The 20,520-nt window shown below is 50.9% G+C and overlaps 1 protein-coding gene across 3 annotated transcripts in view; it reads right to left on the bottom strand.

Annotated features, from left to right (window-relative positions):
* Window positions 1–20,520, bottom strand: part of LOC127611436 (titin-like) — a 125,113-nt gene that overhangs the window by 41,259 nt on the left and 63,334 nt on the right. For all 3 annotated transcript variants that reach the window (XM_052081959.1, XM_052081960.1, XM_052081958.1), the window contains 44 exons: window positions 20,298–20,449; window positions 19,956–20,103; window positions 19,718–19,883; window positions 19,483–19,634; window positions 19,073–19,369; window positions 18,652–18,951; window positions 18,260–18,574; window positions 18,023–18,171; window positions 17,695–17,845; window positions 17,327–17,608; window positions 16,908–17,210; window positions 16,502–16,804; window positions 16,142–16,423; window positions 15,717–15,904; window positions 15,520–15,631; window positions 15,060–15,362; window positions 14,662–14,970; window positions 14,262–14,543; window positions 13,844–14,143; window positions 12,671–12,964; window positions 9,618–12,587; window positions 9,219–9,539; window positions 8,856–9,140; window positions 8,462–8,767; window positions 8,179–8,345; window positions 7,790–8,027; window positions 7,405–7,680; window positions 7,016–7,315; window positions 6,487–6,789; window positions 6,100–6,399; window positions 5,727–6,014; window positions 5,343–5,645; window positions 4,937–5,239; window positions 4,553–4,858; window positions 3,672–3,959; window positions 3,281–3,571; window positions 2,907–3,194; window positions 2,502–2,784; window positions 2,115–2,422; window positions 1,932–2,036; window positions 1,557–1,754; window positions 1,174–1,470; window positions 496–1,086; window positions 102–404 (listed from right to left, as the gene is read on the bottom strand). In XM_052081959.1, coding sequence (XP_051937919.1) covers window positions 102–404; window positions 496–1,086; window positions 1,174–1,470; window positions 1,557–1,754; window positions 1,932–2,036; window positions 2,115–2,422; window positions 2,502–2,784; window positions 2,907–3,194; window positions 3,281–3,571; window positions 3,672–3,959; window positions 4,553–4,858; window positions 4,937–5,239; window positions 5,343–5,645; window positions 5,727–6,014; window positions 6,100–6,399; window positions 6,487–6,789; window positions 7,016–7,315; window positions 7,405–7,680; window positions 7,790–8,027; window positions 8,179–8,345; window positions 8,462–8,767; window positions 8,856–9,140; window positions 9,219–9,539; window positions 9,618–12,587; window positions 12,671–12,964; window positions 13,844–14,143; window positions 14,262–14,543; window positions 14,662–14,970; window positions 15,060–15,362; window positions 15,520–15,631; window positions 15,717–15,904; window positions 16,142–16,423; window positions 16,502–16,804; window positions 16,908–17,210; window positions 17,327–17,608; window positions 17,695–17,845; window positions 18,023–18,171; window positions 18,260–18,574; window positions 18,652–18,951; window positions 19,073–19,369; window positions 19,483–19,634; window positions 19,718–19,883; window positions 19,956–20,103; window positions 20,298–20,449 — 14,406 coding nt within the window. The remainder of the gene's footprint in view (window positions 1–101; window positions 405–495; window positions 1,087–1,173; window positions 1,471–1,556; window positions 1,755–1,931; window positions 2,037–2,114; window positions 2,423–2,501; window positions 2,785–2,906; window positions 3,195–3,280; window positions 3,572–3,671; window positions 3,960–4,552; window positions 4,859–4,936; window positions 5,240–5,342; window positions 5,646–5,726; window positions 6,015–6,099; window positions 6,400–6,486; window positions 6,790–7,015; window positions 7,316–7,404; window positions 7,681–7,789; window positions 8,028–8,178; window positions 8,346–8,461; window positions 8,768–8,855; window positions 9,141–9,218; window positions 9,540–9,617; window positions 12,588–12,670; window positions 12,965–13,843; window positions 14,144–14,261; window positions 14,544–14,661; window positions 14,971–15,059; window positions 15,363–15,519; window positions 15,632–15,716; window positions 15,905–16,141; window positions 16,424–16,501; window positions 16,805–16,907; window positions 17,211–17,326; window positions 17,609–17,694; window positions 17,846–18,022; window positions 18,172–18,259; window positions 18,575–18,651; window positions 18,952–19,072; window positions 19,370–19,482; window positions 19,635–19,717; window positions 19,884–19,955; window positions 20,104–20,297; window positions 20,450–20,520) is intronic.

The following is a 20,520-nucleotide window of genomic DNA, read 5'->3' on the forward strand; positions in this document are numbered from 1 at the left end:
CTGCCAAAACCAAAAGTCGGCTTTGAGCACACATGTTACACTGTAGATCAATACATAACATTGATCGGCAATCTTGTTTGCTTGCAAATGGGTTTACTCACAGGTAGCGACGGCTGTTGTCACCGGCATCGACGCTTCACTCGGTTCTCCAAAGCCAGCTCTGTTCTCAGCGAGAACACGAAACTCATACTGTAAGCCTTCAGTCAGTCCGGTGACGACATAGCTGAGCTCGGAAATGGATTTCTTGGAGGCCCTGATCCACCTCATGGCCTTCTTCTCCTTTTTCTCGACACAATAACCGATGATCTCACTTCCGCCATCTTCAGTGGGTCGTCTCCATGTCACCCGAGCCGAGTGCCCATCAACTTTGTCAACTTCCGGTTTCGATGGTGGACCAGGAGGACCTAAAATGTAAAGGTCACGTGGATGAAAAGCAAATGATATTTTGTTGCACCTTAACTAAATGCGCCGAATCTGAGCTCTCTGGAGACCTACCAAATCTATCGACCATCTTGACAGGCTGAGAGTGAGCCGGCTCACTGCCGCCATACTGGTTCACAGCAGAGACTCTGAAGACATACTCGTTGTCCTGGATGAGTTTGGTGGCCACATAATGACAGTCGATGACCTTCTCTTCCAGAATTGTCCAGAGAAGGCGACTCGTCTCCCTCTTTTCTAGCGTGTAGTACTTGATGGGAGAGCCTCCGTCCTCTGGAGAAGCGGCCCAGGTCAGTGTGACCTTCTCGGAAGAGATGCCGCTGCACTGAATGGGACCAGGAGCCGCAGGAACATCCAGAACTTTGACCTTAACAGTTTCCTCCTTCACACCAAAGGGATTGCTTGCTGTGATGACGTAGTCCCCAGAGTCCTTCCTCGTGGCGTATTTTATTGACAGCGTGGAGGAGGAGGCAGTGGTCTCGATATGAACTATGTCTGAGGGCTTCAAGTACTTTCCTCCTTTCGACCAGCAGGAGGTCGGAGCAGGCTTGCCAAGAATACTTGTGGCGGTGACCACAATGGTTTCGCCGGCTCGGACGGTCACGCCGGCCTCCATCACCTGAGCATCGATGGTAATGGTCGGTGAAGCTTTTGGATGGAGAAAAGAAGCTGGATTAAAAACCGCGCCACTTGGACTCGCTAAGCAAGTGTGACAAAGGAAGCAAACCAATTCACCATATTCGTCCACGCAGATAATGGTATCGGTCTGGTCAGAGGGTGGGCTAAGGGCACCGGCTGCATTCTTTGCTCGTATTCTAAACTCATATTTGCAGCCCTCCTGGAGAGTGGTGACTGTGTATGCGGGCTCCACAACATTCAGACTGTTGGCCTTCACCCAGATCTTAGAAGGAAGGTCGCGTTTCTCCACGATGTAACCAGTCAGCCTGTGGCCACCGTCAAACTGTGGCTCAGCCCATTGAAGAGTGACGGTGCTTCTGGTGACGCTAATGACATCCGGTTTGCCTGGAGCATCTGAACACAAGCGGGATCGTTTGTCGAGCAAAACCAACATTGTGAATTGCCAAAGTTTCATTCGTCCTGATGTCTTTCACACTTACCAATTGGATCAAATGCAACTTGTGGATCAGTGGGAGGACTTGGTCTGCCTATGCCAGCCAAGTTAATTGCCATGACCCTGAACTCGTATTCAAGGCCTTCAGTCAGTCCAGTTACCTTGTGTTCCTTCATTCTCAAGGCGGTCGGGCTTGACCTCTTCCACAACATACTATTCCTCTCCTTGAACTCGATGTGATACCCTGCGCATTGATTTGGGGTGTAGGAGAGAGTGAGAGAGTCCTCATGAATGTAGGAACGCATAAATGTAACCCGAACCTTCAGATTCAAATGACCCCAAGTACTACACATGTCCTGTATCGTAGCACAGACTTAGGGCGCGCACACACGCACAAACACACACACACACACACACACACCTGTGATGGGAGACCCGCCGGTCTTCCTGGGGTCCGACCAGGCCAGGTAAGCAGAGTCATGGCGCATAGTCATGACCTGAGGTGCAGGAGGGGCGTCGGGTACATCTGGAGAAAATCAGAGCCGTTTGTATGCAGGAGGAAGCTGATGCTTAGGCAAGGCAAGAACCATTTGCAGCCACTTACTGAACGGATGTTTTGCGATCAAAGGCTCCGACTTGAGCCCCTCGCCGACACCGTACTTGTTCTCGGCACAGACTCTGAAAATGTATTCCGTGCCCTCGTGGAGACCAGTTACCCTCATGGTGTTCTTGTCCACCGTGGAGGAAACAGTCACCCACATGTTGGTGATGGAGTCCCTCTTCTCGAGAATGTAATTTGTGATCTCCGAGCCGCCGTCGTCTTTTGGCACCGCCCACTTCAGCGTGGCGCCGTCGGCGGTCACGTCCTTGAACTTGATAGGTCCAACGGGGATGCCGGGCTTTCCCACCACCCTGAAAGACAAATGCAGTTGTCGCAGGCTTGAAAGAGCACGAGCGTGACTAAGCATCCCTGAAGGCATCAGATTGCAACCTGATGAAAATGGTGGACTCTTTGCTGCCAGCACTGTTCCTCAGGGTGATGGTATATTTCGAGGCATCGCTCCTCTGGCAATCCCTGATCAGGAGAGTGGTGTTAACTGCAGAGGATTCTGCACAAACACGTCCGATGTCCGTCAAGTCCTCATCCTGCCCCTTCTTCCAGGACACCTTGGGCGTGGGTTTGCCCATGATTGGAATCTTCAGACGCACCGTACTGCCCTCTTTGGCCACATAACACATGTCGGGAAGTTCCCTCAAGTCGCAAGTGGGATGAACTGTGAAAAGGAGGGCCAAAACACTTGAAAACGACATGCTGCTGATGCCACTAGAAAATAGAAGCAAAGCATTCGTGGGCAGACGACAGTCAACATGATCCTGTGTGAATGTTTCTCCTTACTGAGCTGGTCCTTGGCAACTACTGTCAGCTCCTTGGCAGCGCCCTCCCCACTGTCATTGACAGCTTTGACGCTGTATTTGTACTCTTTGCCCTCCAGCAGATCTTTGGCGCTGTACTGCATGTTCTTTGACCTCATCAGCGCCTTGGGCTTGCCGTCACCATTGACAACCTCGAGCACATAGCAGATTATGCGGCTGCCGCCGTCTGTCAGAGGTTTCTTCCAGCTGAGTGTACAAGAGTCCTTGGTGACCAGCAACGTCTTAAAGTCCATGACAGGACCGGGCTCCTCTGCATGAGTAGAAAAGGACCGGTGAGCTAACGGCAGTCAAATGAAAGAGAATGAAGCCGCTGAAATTTCTCTCATGACAACCGACCAGACGCTCTGACAGAGTCGGGGGTCTCGCAGCACTCTCCGGCGCCGAGCTGATTGACGGCTGACACTCTGAAGCAGTAGGAGCGTCCGGCACACAGGTCGGACACCTTCAAAGAAGTCTTGGCGCAATTGTTGGAGACCGTCGACCAGGCCTTCCTCTCGGTCTCGCGCTTCTCCACAATATAGTGCGTGACTTCAAAGCCGCCGTCAAGGAGAGGAGCATCCCAGTAGAGAGAAGCGCTGTCCTTCGTGGTCTCTTTCACCACCAGATTAATTGGTGGACCGGGAGTATCTAAAAATCAGAAGTGGAAAGAAACTCCCACGGTTCCAATTTTTGTTTGTTTGTTTGAATCAACATGAGTTGAGATCAAGAAGCAGGAAAGGTTTGTTACCCAGGACCTTGACGACGACGGTGTACATCTTCATGCCGGCCACACTCTCCAGATTGAGAATGTATTTGCCCGCATCGTACCTGTTGACATTCTCCACCGTCACAGCGGTGTCAGTTTTGGAGGACTTAATGAGGATGCCTTGGCGGTCTTTGAGATTGCTGTTCATCTTGGCCCAAATGACCTTGGGCGCCGGGTGACCCTTGATTGTAGCGTGAAGCTTCATGGTGGAGCCAGCACGCAGCTCCAGGCCCTCCATCAGCTGCGCACTCAGCTCTGCCTCCGGGGGGACTACGAGTTTATCAAATCAAAAGCCATGACATCATTTCCATTGTTTAACCCACTTCAATTCATCTGATGTTACAATCAGTGTTGCCCCCTTGAAAAAGTACCTTCCCTACTTGACTGGATTACATGATATTAAAGGTCACGGAGTTACCTGTTTTTGAAAGTAAAAATTACAAGTTACTTTATTAGTTTGCATGGGCTCAGCATAACAATTAGAAGCAGTTTTGCCCGGATTGGAAGTTCATAACAGCAAAGTTAGCCTCCAGCCTTACTGATTGTGGGGAACTGATTATCGGTCAAGTAGAGCCCCCTGCGCTCGGGGCCCTGTGACAGCATTGCAATTTTCTCCTCAACGTTCGAGGACAGGAAATATATATATTTTTTTAAAGCACTCAAGTTTGACTTGGGAAAAACAACATTGAATAGCGATGGAACTTGAATATGACTCCTCGTCTGGGAATCGTAGCGCATTCCTAGCATCTCGAGTTACCATCTCAAAACGCTGCACAGTCCACACCTTCAGTGAGCCTCGTCATGATCTGAGATCCCGCATGCCACTTAGTCACACACAGCCACTTGTGGAAAAGAAAACCTACCTATGATGTCCTTCGCTATGTGCTTGCCGGGGACTTCAACTGGTTCACCAAAGCCGACCTTGTTGACAGCAGTGATACGACACTGGTACTCAGCCTTGTGGATGAGGTTTTGTATGGTGTAGCTGGTGTCCTGCAAGTTCCTGGGAACATTGCATCTAATCCAATCTGCCGTGTCTGTCCTCCGGCACTCCACCAGGTATCCCAAGATTGGGCTTCCGCCATCGTTGGCCGGAGCATTCCAGCTGAGGCTTAGGGTGCTGGAGGTGGTGTCAGCCACACGCGGGTTCAGCGCCGGGCCGGGAGGAGCTGTGGGAGTGCATTTTATTCCATGTTAGAAACAAGTACGAATAAAGGAAATCCCCCTTTAGAGGTCGTGAGACTCACTGATGGGATTTTGCGCTGTGGTGGCGTCTGAGGGCTCACTGGGTTTTCCAAGTCCTGCCACATTAACAGCAATGACTCTGAATTCATATTCCACTCCCTCGCTAAGGCCGGTGACATCAAACGTCCGTTCCAAAAGGGGCTTCCTGTTCATCTTGGTCCAGTTCATCTCCTTGGTTTCTTTCTTCTCAAGCATGTAGCCCAGAACGGTGGACTTTCCGTCATCAGAGGGCTCTTTCCAGCTCACCGTCATAGCATCCTTGGTGACATGGGTAATCACCGGGGCCTCGCATGGGCCAGGGACAGCTGGTAAATACAATCGGACGTTCAAATGATATTTATGTGACTGAAGGGAAAAAAGAGCAACATCGAACAGTACTTTAAGTAAGCAAATGAAGGCCGAACTCACAGAATGGATTCTTGGCAATGACGGGGGCAGTGATTAGACTGTCTCCAACTCCCCACGTGTTCTCGGCACGGATTCGGAACTGATATTCGTGACCCTCGATCAGCTTCTCCACATTTTGTTCAAGATTATCACCCTTGATCTTTGAGGAGACCTGAGCCCAGGTGGCCCGGCTGGTCTCACGCTTGTCCAAAATATAGTTAGTAACTGGGGCGCCACCGTCCCTCAGTGGCGGCTCCCAGGACAACTTCATTTGATTGGCAAACACTTCCATATACTTGTAACCGGCGGGCGGACCAGGCACATCTGCGTAACAGACAAATTCCAAATGTGTCACTGCATTTCAGTCATAAAAGCGAACACAGAAGTTCACCCAAAAGTATTCACCCAAAACGGTAACGTGGATTTCGGCGGACTTGGAGCCACTGGCATTCTCTGCAAGGATGGTATAGACTCCAGTGTGCTCCTTGGTGACTGAGAGCATCTCCATTTGGAACTGGTGTCTCTGCTGGGTGATGACCTGCCCTTCGTCTGACCTCAGACTCTCATCACCTCGCTTCCAAGTGACTTTCGGCATTGGTTTACCAAACACCTCAGCCTCTAGGAGAATCGTACTTCCGGCCTTCACCTTCAAGCCCTTCTGCATCCTGGCGTTCAGTTCTACTCTTGGAGGCACTGTAATAAACAAGAGGAGCCTATTTCATCACCCATCTAAACGTTAGTTGAACATCAAAAGGTCAATTAGGTGTGTCCCTCCCACCATTCTCAGCACAGACTAGTATTGGGTCTGTGGGCTCTGAGGGTTTGCTCATGTTGACAGCTGTTTTGGCAATGACTCGGAACCGGTATTGCAGGTCTCGTTCCAAGCCAGTCACGGTGTACTCCTCTCTCGGGACGTTCTGGCAAACGGTGTTGCAGCGCAACCACGTGTCTCCGGGCACAGACGTGGACTCCACATAGTAACCAATGATCTTGCTGCCACCGTCGTTCTTGGGCCGGCCCCAAACAAGAGTTACGGAGTTCTTGGTCATGTCCAGGACCTCTGGTTTGCCAGGGGTATCTGCAACACAATGACCTTGATGACAAAGTGTCGCGGAAATGAATTGCTTTCAAAATTTGATTTCACGTGTGTCGATTGGGAACCCACCAATTGGTGTTCTCGCAGTCACAAAATCAGTCTTCTTGCTTGGCTTGCCCTGGCCAGCGCGGTTGATGGCTGACACCCTAAAGGTGTACTCCAGGCCCTCAATCAGGCCGGCGCAGGGGTACTCAGTGGTGCGTACAACTGTGTCGTTGGCCTTGACCCAGAGGAGGCTGTTTCTTTCTTTACGCTCAATGTAGTAACCGGTGACAGGGCTGCCGCCATCACTCTCTGGCCTATCCCAGGCCACAAACATGCAGTCCTTGTTAGTCTTGTTGATGTGACAGTTAAGAGGTTCACCGGGAACATCTGGTGTTGAAGAAAACAATCAAACTGAAAATGATTTCTGTCAAGCGGACGACCTTCACATTTAGTGGCCATGTCATGATTTTCACAAGCTGGAATATACTTATTGCCACCCCCCCCCAAAAAAACCCCAAAACAGTAGCGAACAGACAATTATCAAAATGATTGAGATGTTATGCTGATTGATTCATTGGAAAATTATTTCCTTCCATGAATGAATAAAACCTACCGAAGGGGAACTTGGCAATCATCCTATCGGACTGGATGGGATCCGACACCCCGTAGCGGTTCTCAGCACGGATGCGGAACACATACTCTTTCCCGGGAATGAGTTTGCCCAGCCTGCAGCTTGTCTTCTGGCAGGAGGACACAGCATTCACCCAGTCACCTCTACTGACATCGCATTTTTCCACCACGTAATTGGTGATTTTGCTGCCTCCGTCCTCCAATGGTTGGGTCCAGGACACGGAGCAGGCATCTGAGTCAATGTCAGTGATCTCGACAGGCGCCCCAGGGGGTCCAGGAATATCTACATCAGACATAGATCATCTCATTCAAGCCAGGCAGTAAATGATTTACTGAGTATCTAGGGAAAAAAAATGAAGCAGGGACACTGACCTCTGATGACGATCTTGAGACCCTGGACTGCCTTTGCAGAGCTGTTTTCAGCCACAAGGCTGTAGTCTCCGCTGTCTGTTCTTGAGACATCCTTGATGATCAAGACACACAAATTGCCAGAATGGTGCATGGCCAGACGGCTTGAAGAGACCAGCGGTACGTCGCCACAAATCCACTTGCAGGTTGGCGAGGGTTTTCCAGAAATGACAGCCTCAACCCTGAGTTTGGCTCCGGCTCTTTCACTGACGACGTCTGGCATTATGATCTTTGGCTCCACTGGCGGAAGCAGAGAGGGGACCCAATATATCTGAATACTTTTCAGCGGAGGTGGGAACAAGCTCATTTTCTAGAACTGTTCATATATCCATCTGACGTTGGAACTTACACGTCTGTTCCTTAATCTCGATTGGGTCCCTGGTCTCCGTGTACAAGCTCAAGCCCATGATGTTCTTGGCAGCCACTCTGAACTTGTACCTCTTGCCCTCTTTGAGGCCACTGATGCTGATGCTCAATCCCTTCACAGTGGTGTACGCATTCCACAGCTCCTTCTCAGGCTCCTCACGCTCCGCTTTCAAGACTGGAGGTGGTGGCATCGGTGAGGCAGCTTTCCCTTCTTCTGGGATCTGCATTTGAGGTAAACAGTATGAACGTCTGGCTACACTTTGGCACACCACACTTTGGTCCTCAAACCAATTTGGCGAGATCTTAACTCCATTGTAATCAAGACAAACGGCGGTGGTCAACAGAAAGTGAGAATGCAGCAAAGTCGCAAACCTCTACTGCTGCCGCTGGGGCTTGTGGAGGAGGTTTGACCTCGATGTACTCAACCACGTAACCGTCAATCTTTGCCCCGCCATCCCTCGCAGGCTTCACCCAGCCAATTGTAGCACTGTTCTTTGTGATCTCTAGGATTTCAATCTTCTCACAAGGATCAGGTTTGCCTGGAAAAAAAAAATCAGTTGCTCTAGTATGACGAATGAAAATGGAATGAGTAACTAAACGGCATGACGGTGTCTCAGTGCTCATTTGTCATTGGGTGAAAAGAAGTCATACTTACTGACAGGATCAGAGGCTAGGTAGGAAGTGGGTGACACCCGAGGAACTCCCGAGCCGTACTCGTTGACAGCAGTCACTCTGAAGTAGTACTCTGTGCCTGGCACAAGACCGCTGACCTTGAAGGGAATCTTGCCTTTCTCAACTTCGGCCTTGACCGTCGCCCACGTCTTGCGATCAATTTCCCGCTTGTCAACGATATAGTGCGTGATCTCACTGCCACCATCGACCTCTGGAGGGCTCCAAGACAGCATCGCTGAAGTCTGCCTAATGTCAGAGGCCTCCAGATTCATCACAGGCCCCGGGGTGTCTGTTGGGTGGCGGGGAACGAATGCAAGTTTGTTTTCAAGTCCAGCAAAACAACCACAGAGCTGTGACGGCAAGACGTCGGCACATACCGAGGACCTTAACGTTGACGAACACAGCCTTTTCTCCAGCAGGACTCTGCACCGTCAAACAGTATTTGCCAGAGTCATTGCGCGTGCTATCGGGAATGACCAAGAAGGTCATGGTGTCAATGATGTCAACGTGACCCTTCCTGACGACATTATCGATGCCCATCCTCCTCCAAATGACTGTGGGAGGCGGTCTACCTCTGATGGTAGCGCACAGTCTGATGGGACAACCAGCTCTGACTGTTAGTCCCTGTCTTAAATTGGCGTCCAAGTCGATCTCTGGTGCCTCTGTTGAAACCAAAAGATGCATTCGGAGAAATGTCGATGGATACAGTCAGCGAAGCCAGTAACCAAATCAATCCTCACCAAGTATCTCCTTGGGATGCACAGATGTTTCCAGGTCACAGGGCAGGCTCATGCCCACCTGGTTCTGAGCTGACACTCTAAAGTCATATAGGAGCTTCTCATCCAGACTCGTGACGGTGAACTCACAGAAGACGAGCTGAGCAGCCACATTGCAGCGTTTCCAACTGTCGTCTCCTTTCTTGCCACTTCCCTTCACCCTCATCTCGACAACATAGCCGATAATGGGTGCTCCACCATCGGATACGGGCTTGGTCCATCCTAGAGTTACAGTGGACTTGGTGCTGTCCAGGACCTTCATGTTGGTGGGTGGTGCAGGAGGCTCTGTAAGGAAACACACAAGCTGGAGTCTCGCAGAACTAATGCTAACAGGCGGCTACGAGAAAACTCGCGGCGACATACCAACTGCGTCCTTTGCTGTGACGGCACGCGAGGGCTTGCTTGCACAGCCGACGCCAATTTCATTGACAGCTTTCACTCGGTATTGGTATTCATGCAGGGGTAGCAGTCCTGTTACGGTGAAGCGAGTTGTTGGCATTGGCTCCTTGTTGATGGTGGACCACCTTACAGCATGCTCCTCCTTCTTTTCCAATAGGTAACCAGTGACTGGCTTCCCACCATCTGTGGCAGGCTCTGACCACTGCACTGTCATTTCCTCCCTGGAAACTCCGGTGACCTCCGGTGATTCAGGTGCTCCTGGGACACTAAACTTTGTGCCGGCTACAATGGACTCACTCTTCACCGCAGGACCAGGACCCATTTTATTCTCCGCACGAACTCTAAAGATATATTCGTTTCCCTCAATAAGACGAGTCACCTTGGCCTTGTTGGTGATGACGGCATTTGAGTGGACGGACCAGACGCCCCTCTTGGTGTCACATTTCTCAATGATGTAGTTGTAGATCTCACAGCCTCCATCATCCTCCGGAACGTTCCATGCTAAATGGCACCTGTCAGTGGTAACGCCCGACACCTGGAGATCACTCACTGGGCCAGGTCTGTCCAACACATTGACCTTGGCGTGCGCGGCGCATGTTCCTGCAGCGTTGGCGGCACTGACGACATATTTGCCACTGTCCGCACGCCGGGCTGAAGTCAGAAGCAGCTTTGAGAAGTCCATGCCGGTTTCGATCTGAAGCCTGGGGCCCTTTTTGATCTCCTCAGTGCCATCATCCTTGGTCCATTTGACATCAGGCTGGGGTTTGCCCTTGATCATTGCCTCAATGGGAATTGAGTCCCCTGCCCTCACCACAAGGGTTCCATCGAGTTTTATCTTGATCTCTGGTTCCACAAGCTGCTCCTTGACGACAACTTCTGCTGTGGTCACCCATTTGCTTTCACCGCCTTCATTTTTGGTCTGAACTCTGAACTGGTAGACCTGGTTTTCAATGCACCTGTCGGCCATAAAGTAAGTCTCCTTAATTGCACCTTTATGAAGTCTCTCCCACTCTTCAGCCTCCTTTGGCTTCTTCTCCACGTGGTAACCCAGGTTACGACTGCCTCCATCGTAGTCGGGCTTCTTCCATTTGAGGAAGCAGAAGGTCTTGCCAATCTCAGCTATATGGAAGTCAATAGGTTCACCGGGTTTCTCAATGGGATCGACTGCCAGCACGGCTGTCTTCGTCTCTGTGGGTGGTCCAACGCCGATCTTGTTTTCAGCGCTAACGCGGAAAAAGTACTCACAACCCTCCAGGAGTGGGGCCTTCATCAGGCGCTTAGTACAGTCATTGGAAACTACCGTCCATCCCCTCTGGCTTGGTTGACGGCACTCAACACTATACTGGGTGATCTCTGTGCCTCCGTTGTCCTCTGGATTCTCCCAAGACACCATGCAAGAGTTCTTGGTCACGTAAGCCACCTTTATATTCTGGCAAGCTCCGGGTGTGTCCAGGACATTGACGATAATCGTGGCTTGAGCCTGTCCACTGCTGTTCTTGGCAACAATGGAATATTTGCCATAGTCGGACCTGAGAGCATCATTGATGACCAATTCACACAGAGGATAGTGGTTGTTCAGCACAGTGCGCTTGTCTCGAGACAAGGCCCTGGCATCCTTGGTCCATGCGATCTCTGGGTCAGGTCTGCCCTTAACTCTGGTGATCAGGCTGATGATTTGGCCTGCCCTTACGGTCAGAGAGTCACGGCACGATACATCGACAACCACCTCTGGAGGGACGAGAATGTCCTTTGCCAAGATGGTCTCGCTCAGCTCCCGGGGTTCACTCTCTCCGACCTTGTTTGTGGCTCTGATGCGGACCCTGTATTCCATACCTTCAACGAGACCTTGTACTCTGTAGGCACACAGCTTGACAAGTTCTTTGTTGATCCTGTCCCACTGAGCGGATCCTGTCTTTTGAATATCGACCACATAGCCCAGGATAGGACTGCCACCATCTCGTGTGGGTTTGGTCCAGCAGATATCCGCATAAGACTTGCTCCAGTCCTTTAGTTTAGGATTGACGGGAGGTCCCGGCTTGGTGATGGGCCGGGTGGCCCTGACGGGATCAGAGGTGAGAGACGGCTCGCTGACACCGGCAATGTTCTCGGCAAACACTCTGAATTCATAGCTGTTGCCTTCAAACAGACCCGAAACTCTGTATCTGAGATCCAACACGGGAGTTTTGTTGACACGAATCCACTTGCCTGTCATCTCTCGGCGTTCAATAACATAGCCGCTGATTGGACTTCCTCCGTCATGCTCAGGCAGGGACCATTCCAACGTCACAGCATTCTCTGTAATATCAGAGGACATTGGGAGGCCCGGTGGACCGGGAGGGTTGAACATGTGCTTGGCAATGGTAGGGGAACTCTCAAGCCCAGCACCAATTCCGATCTTGTTCTCGGCGCGGATTCGAACAACGTACTCTCGATCCTTCTCCAGGCGTGACACCCTGGCTTTGGTGCCGATACCGCTGGAGCTCACAACTGACCACGGCTCCCATGACTTCTTCACATCCTTCTTTTCAACCACGTAGTTGGTGATGGGCGTACCACCGTCGTCCTTGGGTGGCCTCCATTGTATCATCATATGATCGGGGGTGACTTCCAAGATGTTGATGGGCCCAACGGGTGCTCCCGGAAGATCAAGCACAGTCACATGCAGAGCCACGGTCTTGCTGCCCGCAGGGTTGGACACAGTGAGGATGTACTCCCCAGTGTCTCCTCTCTTGCATTCTGGTATGGTGAGCGTGGTGGTGGCTCCAGTAGATGTGATGTTACAGTGACCTTCTGAAGCAATTTCCTTGCCATCTGTCATCCACTTGGCAGTCGGGATGGGAATCCCTTTCATCTTGGCAGGCAATACAACAGTGCTGTCTGCCTTGACAACGATACCCTCAATAAGCTTCACGTCAACTTCAATAGCGGGTGGTACTGAGAGACACAAAAACAAAACACCCTTGTGAGGCTTTTCAATGAAACCCGACTGTTGTTGTTCCAAAATTATGACGTCTTACATGTTTTTTCCTGACAGGTGACAGGAACGCTGGTGTCAGGACGACTGATGCCAATAGCGTTCTGAGCCATTGCCCGGAAGCGGTAAGTATTTCCTTCCCCCAGACCGGTGACATGCACATGGTTACTGCTGACAGTCTTATAGGGGACCCAGTCCACATCGTTCTCTTTCTGGTACTCAATGATGAAGCCTGTGATTTCACTTCCGCCGGTGCGATCGGGCCACTGCCACTCTAACCACACTTCTGTCTTGTCTGCATCGGTATGGTGCAGGTTCTTTGGGGGTCCCGGTGGATCTAAACAGTAAGGACAGATGTTTAGATTGTTGGTCTTGATGTTAGGAATCGAACGCACGATGCGGTGAGACCTTGACTTAGCGCCACAATTTAGCATTCAGGATTTCGCCTTCCAAGCCCTCGTTTGGTCAATTTTTTGGACTTTGTAAAAGCAAGCCAAAATTTGAGCTATGGGTGAGTTTCATATTAGTGAAGCAAAACAAAAACTGGGACCGTCAAGGCCAAAGAGAGCCGCAGTCTCTGAGACATTTCCAGGCATTTATTGAATGAGACAAACAGCCAAACACACCACATAAGGCAGTGCTGAAGGCCACAGCTCGCGCCCAGACCATCACACGCAGACTGTCCGGGCAACCCGAGTCCGGTTCGACCACACATCCAACACATGTATTCTAAAGCAACTTACAGTAATCATACTTTATAAACCTGGCTATTTCTGCATATTCTTTTTGAGCGGGTCAATCCTTTGAAGTTATTTGATAAAATGACTTTTCCCCATTCTAAATCGGCTGACTAACTCGCCAAATTGTATCACCATCATATTAACAAGCATCAAATCGAACACAACACGCAATATGTCCAAGATATGGAAGCATTGGTCTAGTAATGTTGCTGAAGGTACCCAATATCTTTTTGGATGTATTGTATTGTTTTATCAGGACCTTTGAGTCTGTAGTAAAGTCTCCGTGTTTCAATTGCATTCTCTTTTATTGTTTTAAAATTCAATTTTTTTTAAGTGATGGCGGAACGAGTTAATGGCATTTCAACTCATTTCAGTGAAGAAAATGATTTGAGCATTGAGTAATTTGAGTTTGGAGCCATTCAAAGTCATAGTTCAATACTCCCCTGTACAGAGGAAACACACAGCAGTGCACTCACACAGAGGATCAACAGCCTTGATGGGAGTCTTTGTGATGACATAATCACTCCTGCCAAACTGGTTTTCTGCTGCCACTCTGAACAGGTACTGGATTCCTTCCATCAGATACATGGCCATCAAACTGCGCTTCTTATGGGCTGCAGAGACCGGGACCCACTGCTCGGCAGCCACATCCTTCTTCTCCACAATGTAATGGGAGATAACGGCGCCACCGTTGTCCTCTGGAGCTTTCCATGTCAAATAGGCAGACTCGCTGGTCACCTCAGAGACCAGCAAGTCTCTCGGTGGTGTTGGTTTGTCTGAGGGAGGGAGGAGGGGGGGATTTGAATTCAAGAAATGTTGCTCAAACTGAGGGAATAAAAAGAAGGAAGAGAAGAGCATCTCAATCACAAAGATTGATTGACGTTCTTGACTCACTCAGAACCAGAACAGCAACCGTGGCCGTTTTCTTTCCGGCAGCATTTTCCACCGTGAGAGTGTAGTTGCCTGAGTCGGCGCGGACACACTTAGGGATGAGGATCTTGCTGCCGGTGGATGTGACAGCAACAGTGACGTGGTCTGGCAATGCGGCATTGTTTTTCTCCCAGCTGACGTTGGGTGTGGGCACACCCTTGATCGTGGCACTCAAGGTGATGTCGGTGCCCAGCATGGCCAGATGGTCGCGTGCCATGTTGGCATCCAGCAGCAACTCTGGTGCCTCTGCAGGGGGGGAGGACCTTGGAATTAAGTGCTTGGCCTCTTGGCTCTCAGGGTGTAAGTGGCATAGAAAATGGACAGACAGACATGTCGAGACAGATGGAAAGCAAGAAAGTCCTACCCAGTCTATCATGGACCTTCACGGTCTGTTTGACATAGGCCGGGTCCGATTTTCCGGCGGCATTAACAGTGTAGATCCTGAAGGCGTACTCGTGTCCATTGCTCAGGCCTGTCACTACATAGTGCAGGTCGGGGCACTGCTCGGGACGCTCATTAGCCTGAGTCCACTCGATTGAACCCGGCTTCTGGTACTCCACGAGATAGCCGAATATTCGTCCTTTTCCGTCATGGCGGGGCGTCTGCCACTTGAGACTCACAGAGTCTTTTGTCTTGTCGTACGCCTCAGGGGTCACGGGAGGACTCGGCCGTACTGTCGAGAATGGACCACATACATGTATGATTTCATATCAGACCGTTGCAGCACAATGAGGTCCGTGTGCTTTAGTCACACTCACTAACCAATGGGATCTTTGGCAAGAATGGGCTTTGAGGGTTCACTCGGGTCTCCGGTTCCGAGCTCGTTTTCAGCCATCACACGGAACTCGTATTCATAGCCCTCCACCAGGTCCTGGACTCGATACTGAGTAGCGGGGTACAAGGGTTCTCTCGTTGCCCTTGACCACCTCTTGGCAGTGGGCTCTTTCTTCTCCAGTATATAGTTTGTGATGGGCTTTCCTCCATCGCGGGGCCGGTTCCAGAGCACCAATGCGTTGGTCCCATACACCTCTCTGACAGTTGGCATCTCAGGGGCCTCTGGAACTCCTGCAAAAAAAAAATTATAATAATAATACACACACACACACACACACCAAAATGTGGTGATGTGTTTGTTATTTATTTGAAGCTATTGGCCAACAACGGTTGCATCAAGCGATTTGCAACGCGGTTTGGGAAGGGTTGGCTTGGGTCACAAACTCACTGAAGAGATCTTTGGCTCTCATCTCCTCAGAGTCCAGCGGGTCACTGATACCGTACATGTTCTCGGCAGAGATCCTCATTATGTATTCCCTGCCCTCGGTCAGTTTGGGGATCTGAAATGGTAATTTAAAAAAAACAACTTTAGTCTTGCATCTACATACTGACAAAATATTTGACGATTAACGATTGTGCGCCAACCTTGCATGTGGTCTTGGTGTTTGCTGAAGTGACAGTGGTCCACGTCTCTCTGTTTGCGTCCCTTTTCTCAATGATGTAATTGGAAATGTCTACGCCACCGCTGTCCAAAGGAGGTTTCCAGGAGATCACCATGTATTCACGGTGCACCTCCTCAAAGACAACCGGACCCACGGGAGGAGAAGGACGGTCTGCGTGGACAACAGAAACTCAATGAGTGCTCCTTCCTGACACTCGCAGTCCCGCAAGACTAATCTGCTAACAGAACCAAGATGAATGATTTTCCACATGATTGAGTGGCCCGGTTCTCCCACCCACACTTCCCATCGTGTCATTGGCCCAGCCGTTACGCCTCGGCTTTTGACAATCGGCCGACTGCCAAATGCCAGGTGGAAAGATGAAGGTAAGGGTGAGTTTCCAATTCGTACCGACAACTGTGACGTTGCAGACGCCTTTCCTGGAGCCGGTGCTGTTCTCCACCGCCACCACGTATCGCCCGCTGTGGCAGCGCTGTGCCTTCATCACACCCAGCGACATTGTGGTCAGCGTATTCTTGAACATGACGTGCTTGTCGGCCTTCAGCTCCTCGTCATCTCGGTACCACACGATGGATGGAGAAGGCTTGCCAGTGTAGCGACCCTGCAGCAGGAAGCTCTCGCCGACACGGACGATGAGCTTATCACGGAAGTCCAGCTCGATCGTCGGCGGCTCTGGACCAGGTAAAGCAAAGGCGTTTGGGCGAGTTCATGCGATGCCCTCCTAGGACGGGTTAACCATATGCTGCTTACCGAGCTCATCCCTGCAGGTGACTGGTTTGGAGCAGAATGACGGTTTACTCTGCCCCACCTCATTGACAGCGCTGACTCGGAACTCGTAGGTGTCACCCTCCTTCAGTCCGTCAAAAGTGTACTTCCTCTCCATGAGCTTTTCCTTGGTCAATCGAGTGAACTTGTCTTTGCCGATCATGCGAGCCTCCAGGACGTACATCACGATCTCGGAGCCGCCATCAAACTTGGGTGCTTTCCATGTCACGTGGATCAAATCTTTGGTGACCTTGGTCACCTCCAGCTCCTCGGGTCGGTCCGGCACACCTGAACGTGCGGATAGACGCCGCTTAGGATTCTCAGGAGCGGTTTCTCTTTATCGCATGTGATTCTCAAGTTGTCTTTTGATTCAAACTTGGTGTTCACTTACTCAACGGTTCCTTGACGACGAGCTCAGCCGCCGTCTCCATGAAGGGGCCGATGCCAATGGCGTTCTCGGCGGCAACTCTGAAGAAATAAGCCTTGCCTGAGGTGAGGCCAGTAGCCACGGCGTTCTGTCTGCTGGCGGTGAACGACAGCGGCGTCCAGGCTTTTCGCTCTGCTTCGCGTTTCTCAATCACGTAGTTGCTAATGGGGGAGCCGCCGTCGTTCTCTGGGAAGTACCAGTTGATCTTGCAGGAATCGTTGCTCATGTTCTCTGCAATCATGGGGATGCCAACTGGCCCAGGAACATCTGGTGGGGAATGCGATCAAGGAATCAAAATCAGACAAAACCAAACTCCTTCACCGAGTCTTGCAGACAGTTCTGAAGAGCCGGAACGTCTCATTTGATGCTGCACAAAGACTCACCCAGCACTTCCACCGTGACGTTCTTCCTCTTCTCCCCTGCAGCATTCTTTGCAGTCAGCGTGTAGATGCCGAGATGCCTTCTGGTACATGGTTTGATGACCAGAGATGAGCTGATGGCTGTTGTCTCTACCTTGGCCTCCAGGGGGAGAGCCATTCCGTCCCTGCTCCAGGTGACTTCTGGTGATGGCTGACCCGACACGTAACAGATGATCCGGATCACCCCACCGGCGTGGACCACAATCTTTTCCTTCACCGAGGCATCCAAATCAATGTCGGGACCAACTGAAGAGAAAAGTTCCATAAAGTTCTATGAAAGCACATGAGGATGATTCGACCACAATGTTTCTGTTCTTGCCAAGAACACTAACCATTTCTGTCGTTGAGCTCAAGCACCCCGGGCACTTCACCTGGTTCACTAAGACCGGCAAGGTTGAAGGCCGTGACCCTAAACCTATACTGACCGCCAGTCTTCAGACCAGCAATCACAAAGCGGGTTCCGCGGATTTCAGTGTCCTTGGCCTGGAACACAAAAAAATGTCACTACGGTCTATTACGAGCGAAGCAGGAAGAAACCGTACATCATCATCATCATCATCATATGCCTCATCTCTTGCATTCATCGAGCAGACTGCGGGAGCTACCAAACATGAATAGTAAGAGTAGATTTCTATTTTGTTGGCCCATTTTTGTTGTCACCTTGACCCAGGCGTCAGTGCTATCCTCCTTGTACTCCACCCAGTAGCCGATAATTTTGGAGCCTCCATCCTTCAGCGGGGGTATCCATTCCAGATCCGCGGTGGACCTTGTCCAATCTGAAATCTTTGGTGTTGGTGGAGAGGGTGGGGCTAAGGAAAAGAGCGAGCATTGTTATTTAAAACCTACCAACTTACTTTTTCATTTATTTGATGACAAAAGGTGTCTGTGAGCGCTTACAGATAGGGTCTCTGGCAAACACGGGATCGGTCGGGACACTGGGGAGTCCAGGTCCTGCAGCATTTATGGCCGTAACTCTGAAGATGTACTCGGAACCCTCAACGAGTCCGCCGACTTTAAACGATTCGCCCAGGCCAATGGGGCGGACAGGGTCACGGGTGACCCGTGCCCAGCGTTTCCCAGTGGTCTCCTTGCGCTCCAACCAGTAACCGGTGATTGGCGTTCCGCCGTCGTCGTCAGGCTCCTCCCAAGTCACAGTCATGGAGTCCAGGGTGATGCTGGACACGGTCGGCTTCTCGCATTGCCCAGGGACAGCTGGAATACATAAGGAGAGTTTTTCATTTGGGCGCAGGGTTTGTAACTGTAGCCCGCGTGAGAAGAAAAGGACTTACTGTAGAGGTTTCTGGCCACCTCTGGTTCACTGTCTAGCGGTTCGCCAACTCCATACTTGTTCTGGGCCATGATGCGGAAAACATACTCGTGGCCCTCCATCAGGTTTTCCACTGTCCAGAGGCGCTCTTTGGGCTCACTGGTGACGGGGACCCAGGTATTTCTGTTCGCGACACGCCTCCAGATGACGTAATTGGTGACTTTGGAGCCCCCGTCGTCTTTCGGTGGCAGCCAGGAGAGAGTGACCCTCTCTGCGCCGATCTCCTCAAACTTAATGGGAGCAGAGGGAGGACCAGGACGACCTGGAGAAACGACATTTCATAACACTCTATGTGGTCACGAAACTGGGCAACGACAAGTGTTTAGGGTTGACAACGAGTCATAGAAGGTGGTCAAAAATTGTAGAGTAAGACTCGAGCTTACCCAGCACGTTGAGCCTCATCTCCTTGGATGCTTTGCCAAGGCTGTTGGAGGCCACAAGCGTGTAAAGGCCAGTATCGGGGCGTTTGCCCTGCTGTATCAGCAGCGTGCAGCTGTCGTCAGACACCATCTTGTTGATATGTTCGTCGTAGCAGACCTCCACCTTGCTGTCGGACTTGTGGGGCGGGGCCTTGTACCACGTGAGAGTGGGGAACGGGCAGCCACGTATCCTGGCCACAATACTGATGTCACTGCCTTGCTCGGCCTCCATGAACTCCTTCAGCTCGATGGCTGGAGCACCTGGAGGTGTGGTGCAATGTCACAGATTATTAAAAACAGCGGAATTTGTGTCCTTGTCAACTTCATACTCAACCGGAAATGAAAATGAACTTTTCCATCTCTTCAATTCTTACGGGTCTGGTCCTGAATGAGCACGGGCCCAGCAGTGGAAGACGGTCGGCTGGCTCCAGCCTGGTTGTAAGCGACCACTCTGAACTCATATTCATCACCCTCTGTCAGGTCCTCCACCTTAAAGCTTGTGACGTCAATGTCCCTCCTGTTACACCTGTAGTCAGTATTGAGAGTTTAAAATCGGACCTTCCATGTGGCCAACAGACAGCTGTATTGGGGTTCAAGACGAAGATTTACCTCCTCCAGGACTCTTTCTGGCTGCCGCTGGCATCCCAGCAGAGTAGGTCAACGCTATAGTGAGTGACAGGTGATCCACCATCGTTTCTGGGAACCTTCCACGTGAGGGTCACTGTACCCTTCCTCACGCTCTCGATTTTAAGCCTGGTCGGAGGATCCGGTGGATCTGAAAGCGCAGACGCGACTCAGGTGCAAGTCTCCAAAGCACAGCACAGGCTTAAGCAGAACGCTGACATACGGATAGGATCTCTGGCTGTGGTTCCCTCGGCGGTCGCCACATAGGGCCCAAAACCAAATCGATTCTCGGCACGAACGCGGAACAGGTATTCCTGACCTTCAATCAGGTCTGGAACCACCAGAGACTGCGCAGCACAGGATGCATTCACCTGAGTGGATGAGATGAGGGGGGAGAGAAACTTCACTTGGCATTGTGTCCTTGTTTTGTTTTGTTTTGTCCCCCCCGCCCCTTTTGTTGTGGGTTATTCAAGACGCCGTTAGATTCGGCATTGAGGTGCATCAGTCCTTTGAGTGAACCATACAATTTTGTTCATAACACAGTATCAAATAAGATGCGCTTCACCTTTGTCCAGGCTTTTCCCACTACAGTCTTCTTCTCGATAAAGTAGCTCTTCACTCTCTCCCCTCCGTCATTCTCTGGAGGTTTCCAGGTGAGTCGACAAGTACCTCTGGTCACGTCGCTCACATTCAGGTCTCGAGGAGGTCCCGGAAGATCTGATGGTCCCATTGAAAAATGACGTTTGGTGGGGTTTTACCTTCTCAATCCGGTTTTGTCCGTGAAAAAA

Source organism: Hippocampus zosterae, chromosome 12 (genome assembly GCF_025434085.1).
Source record: "Hippocampus zosterae strain Florida chromosome 12, ASM2543408v3, whole genome shotgun sequence".
Lineage (NCBI taxonomy): Eukaryota > Metazoa > Chordata > Actinopteri > Syngnathiformes > Syngnathidae > Hippocampus > Hippocampus zosterae.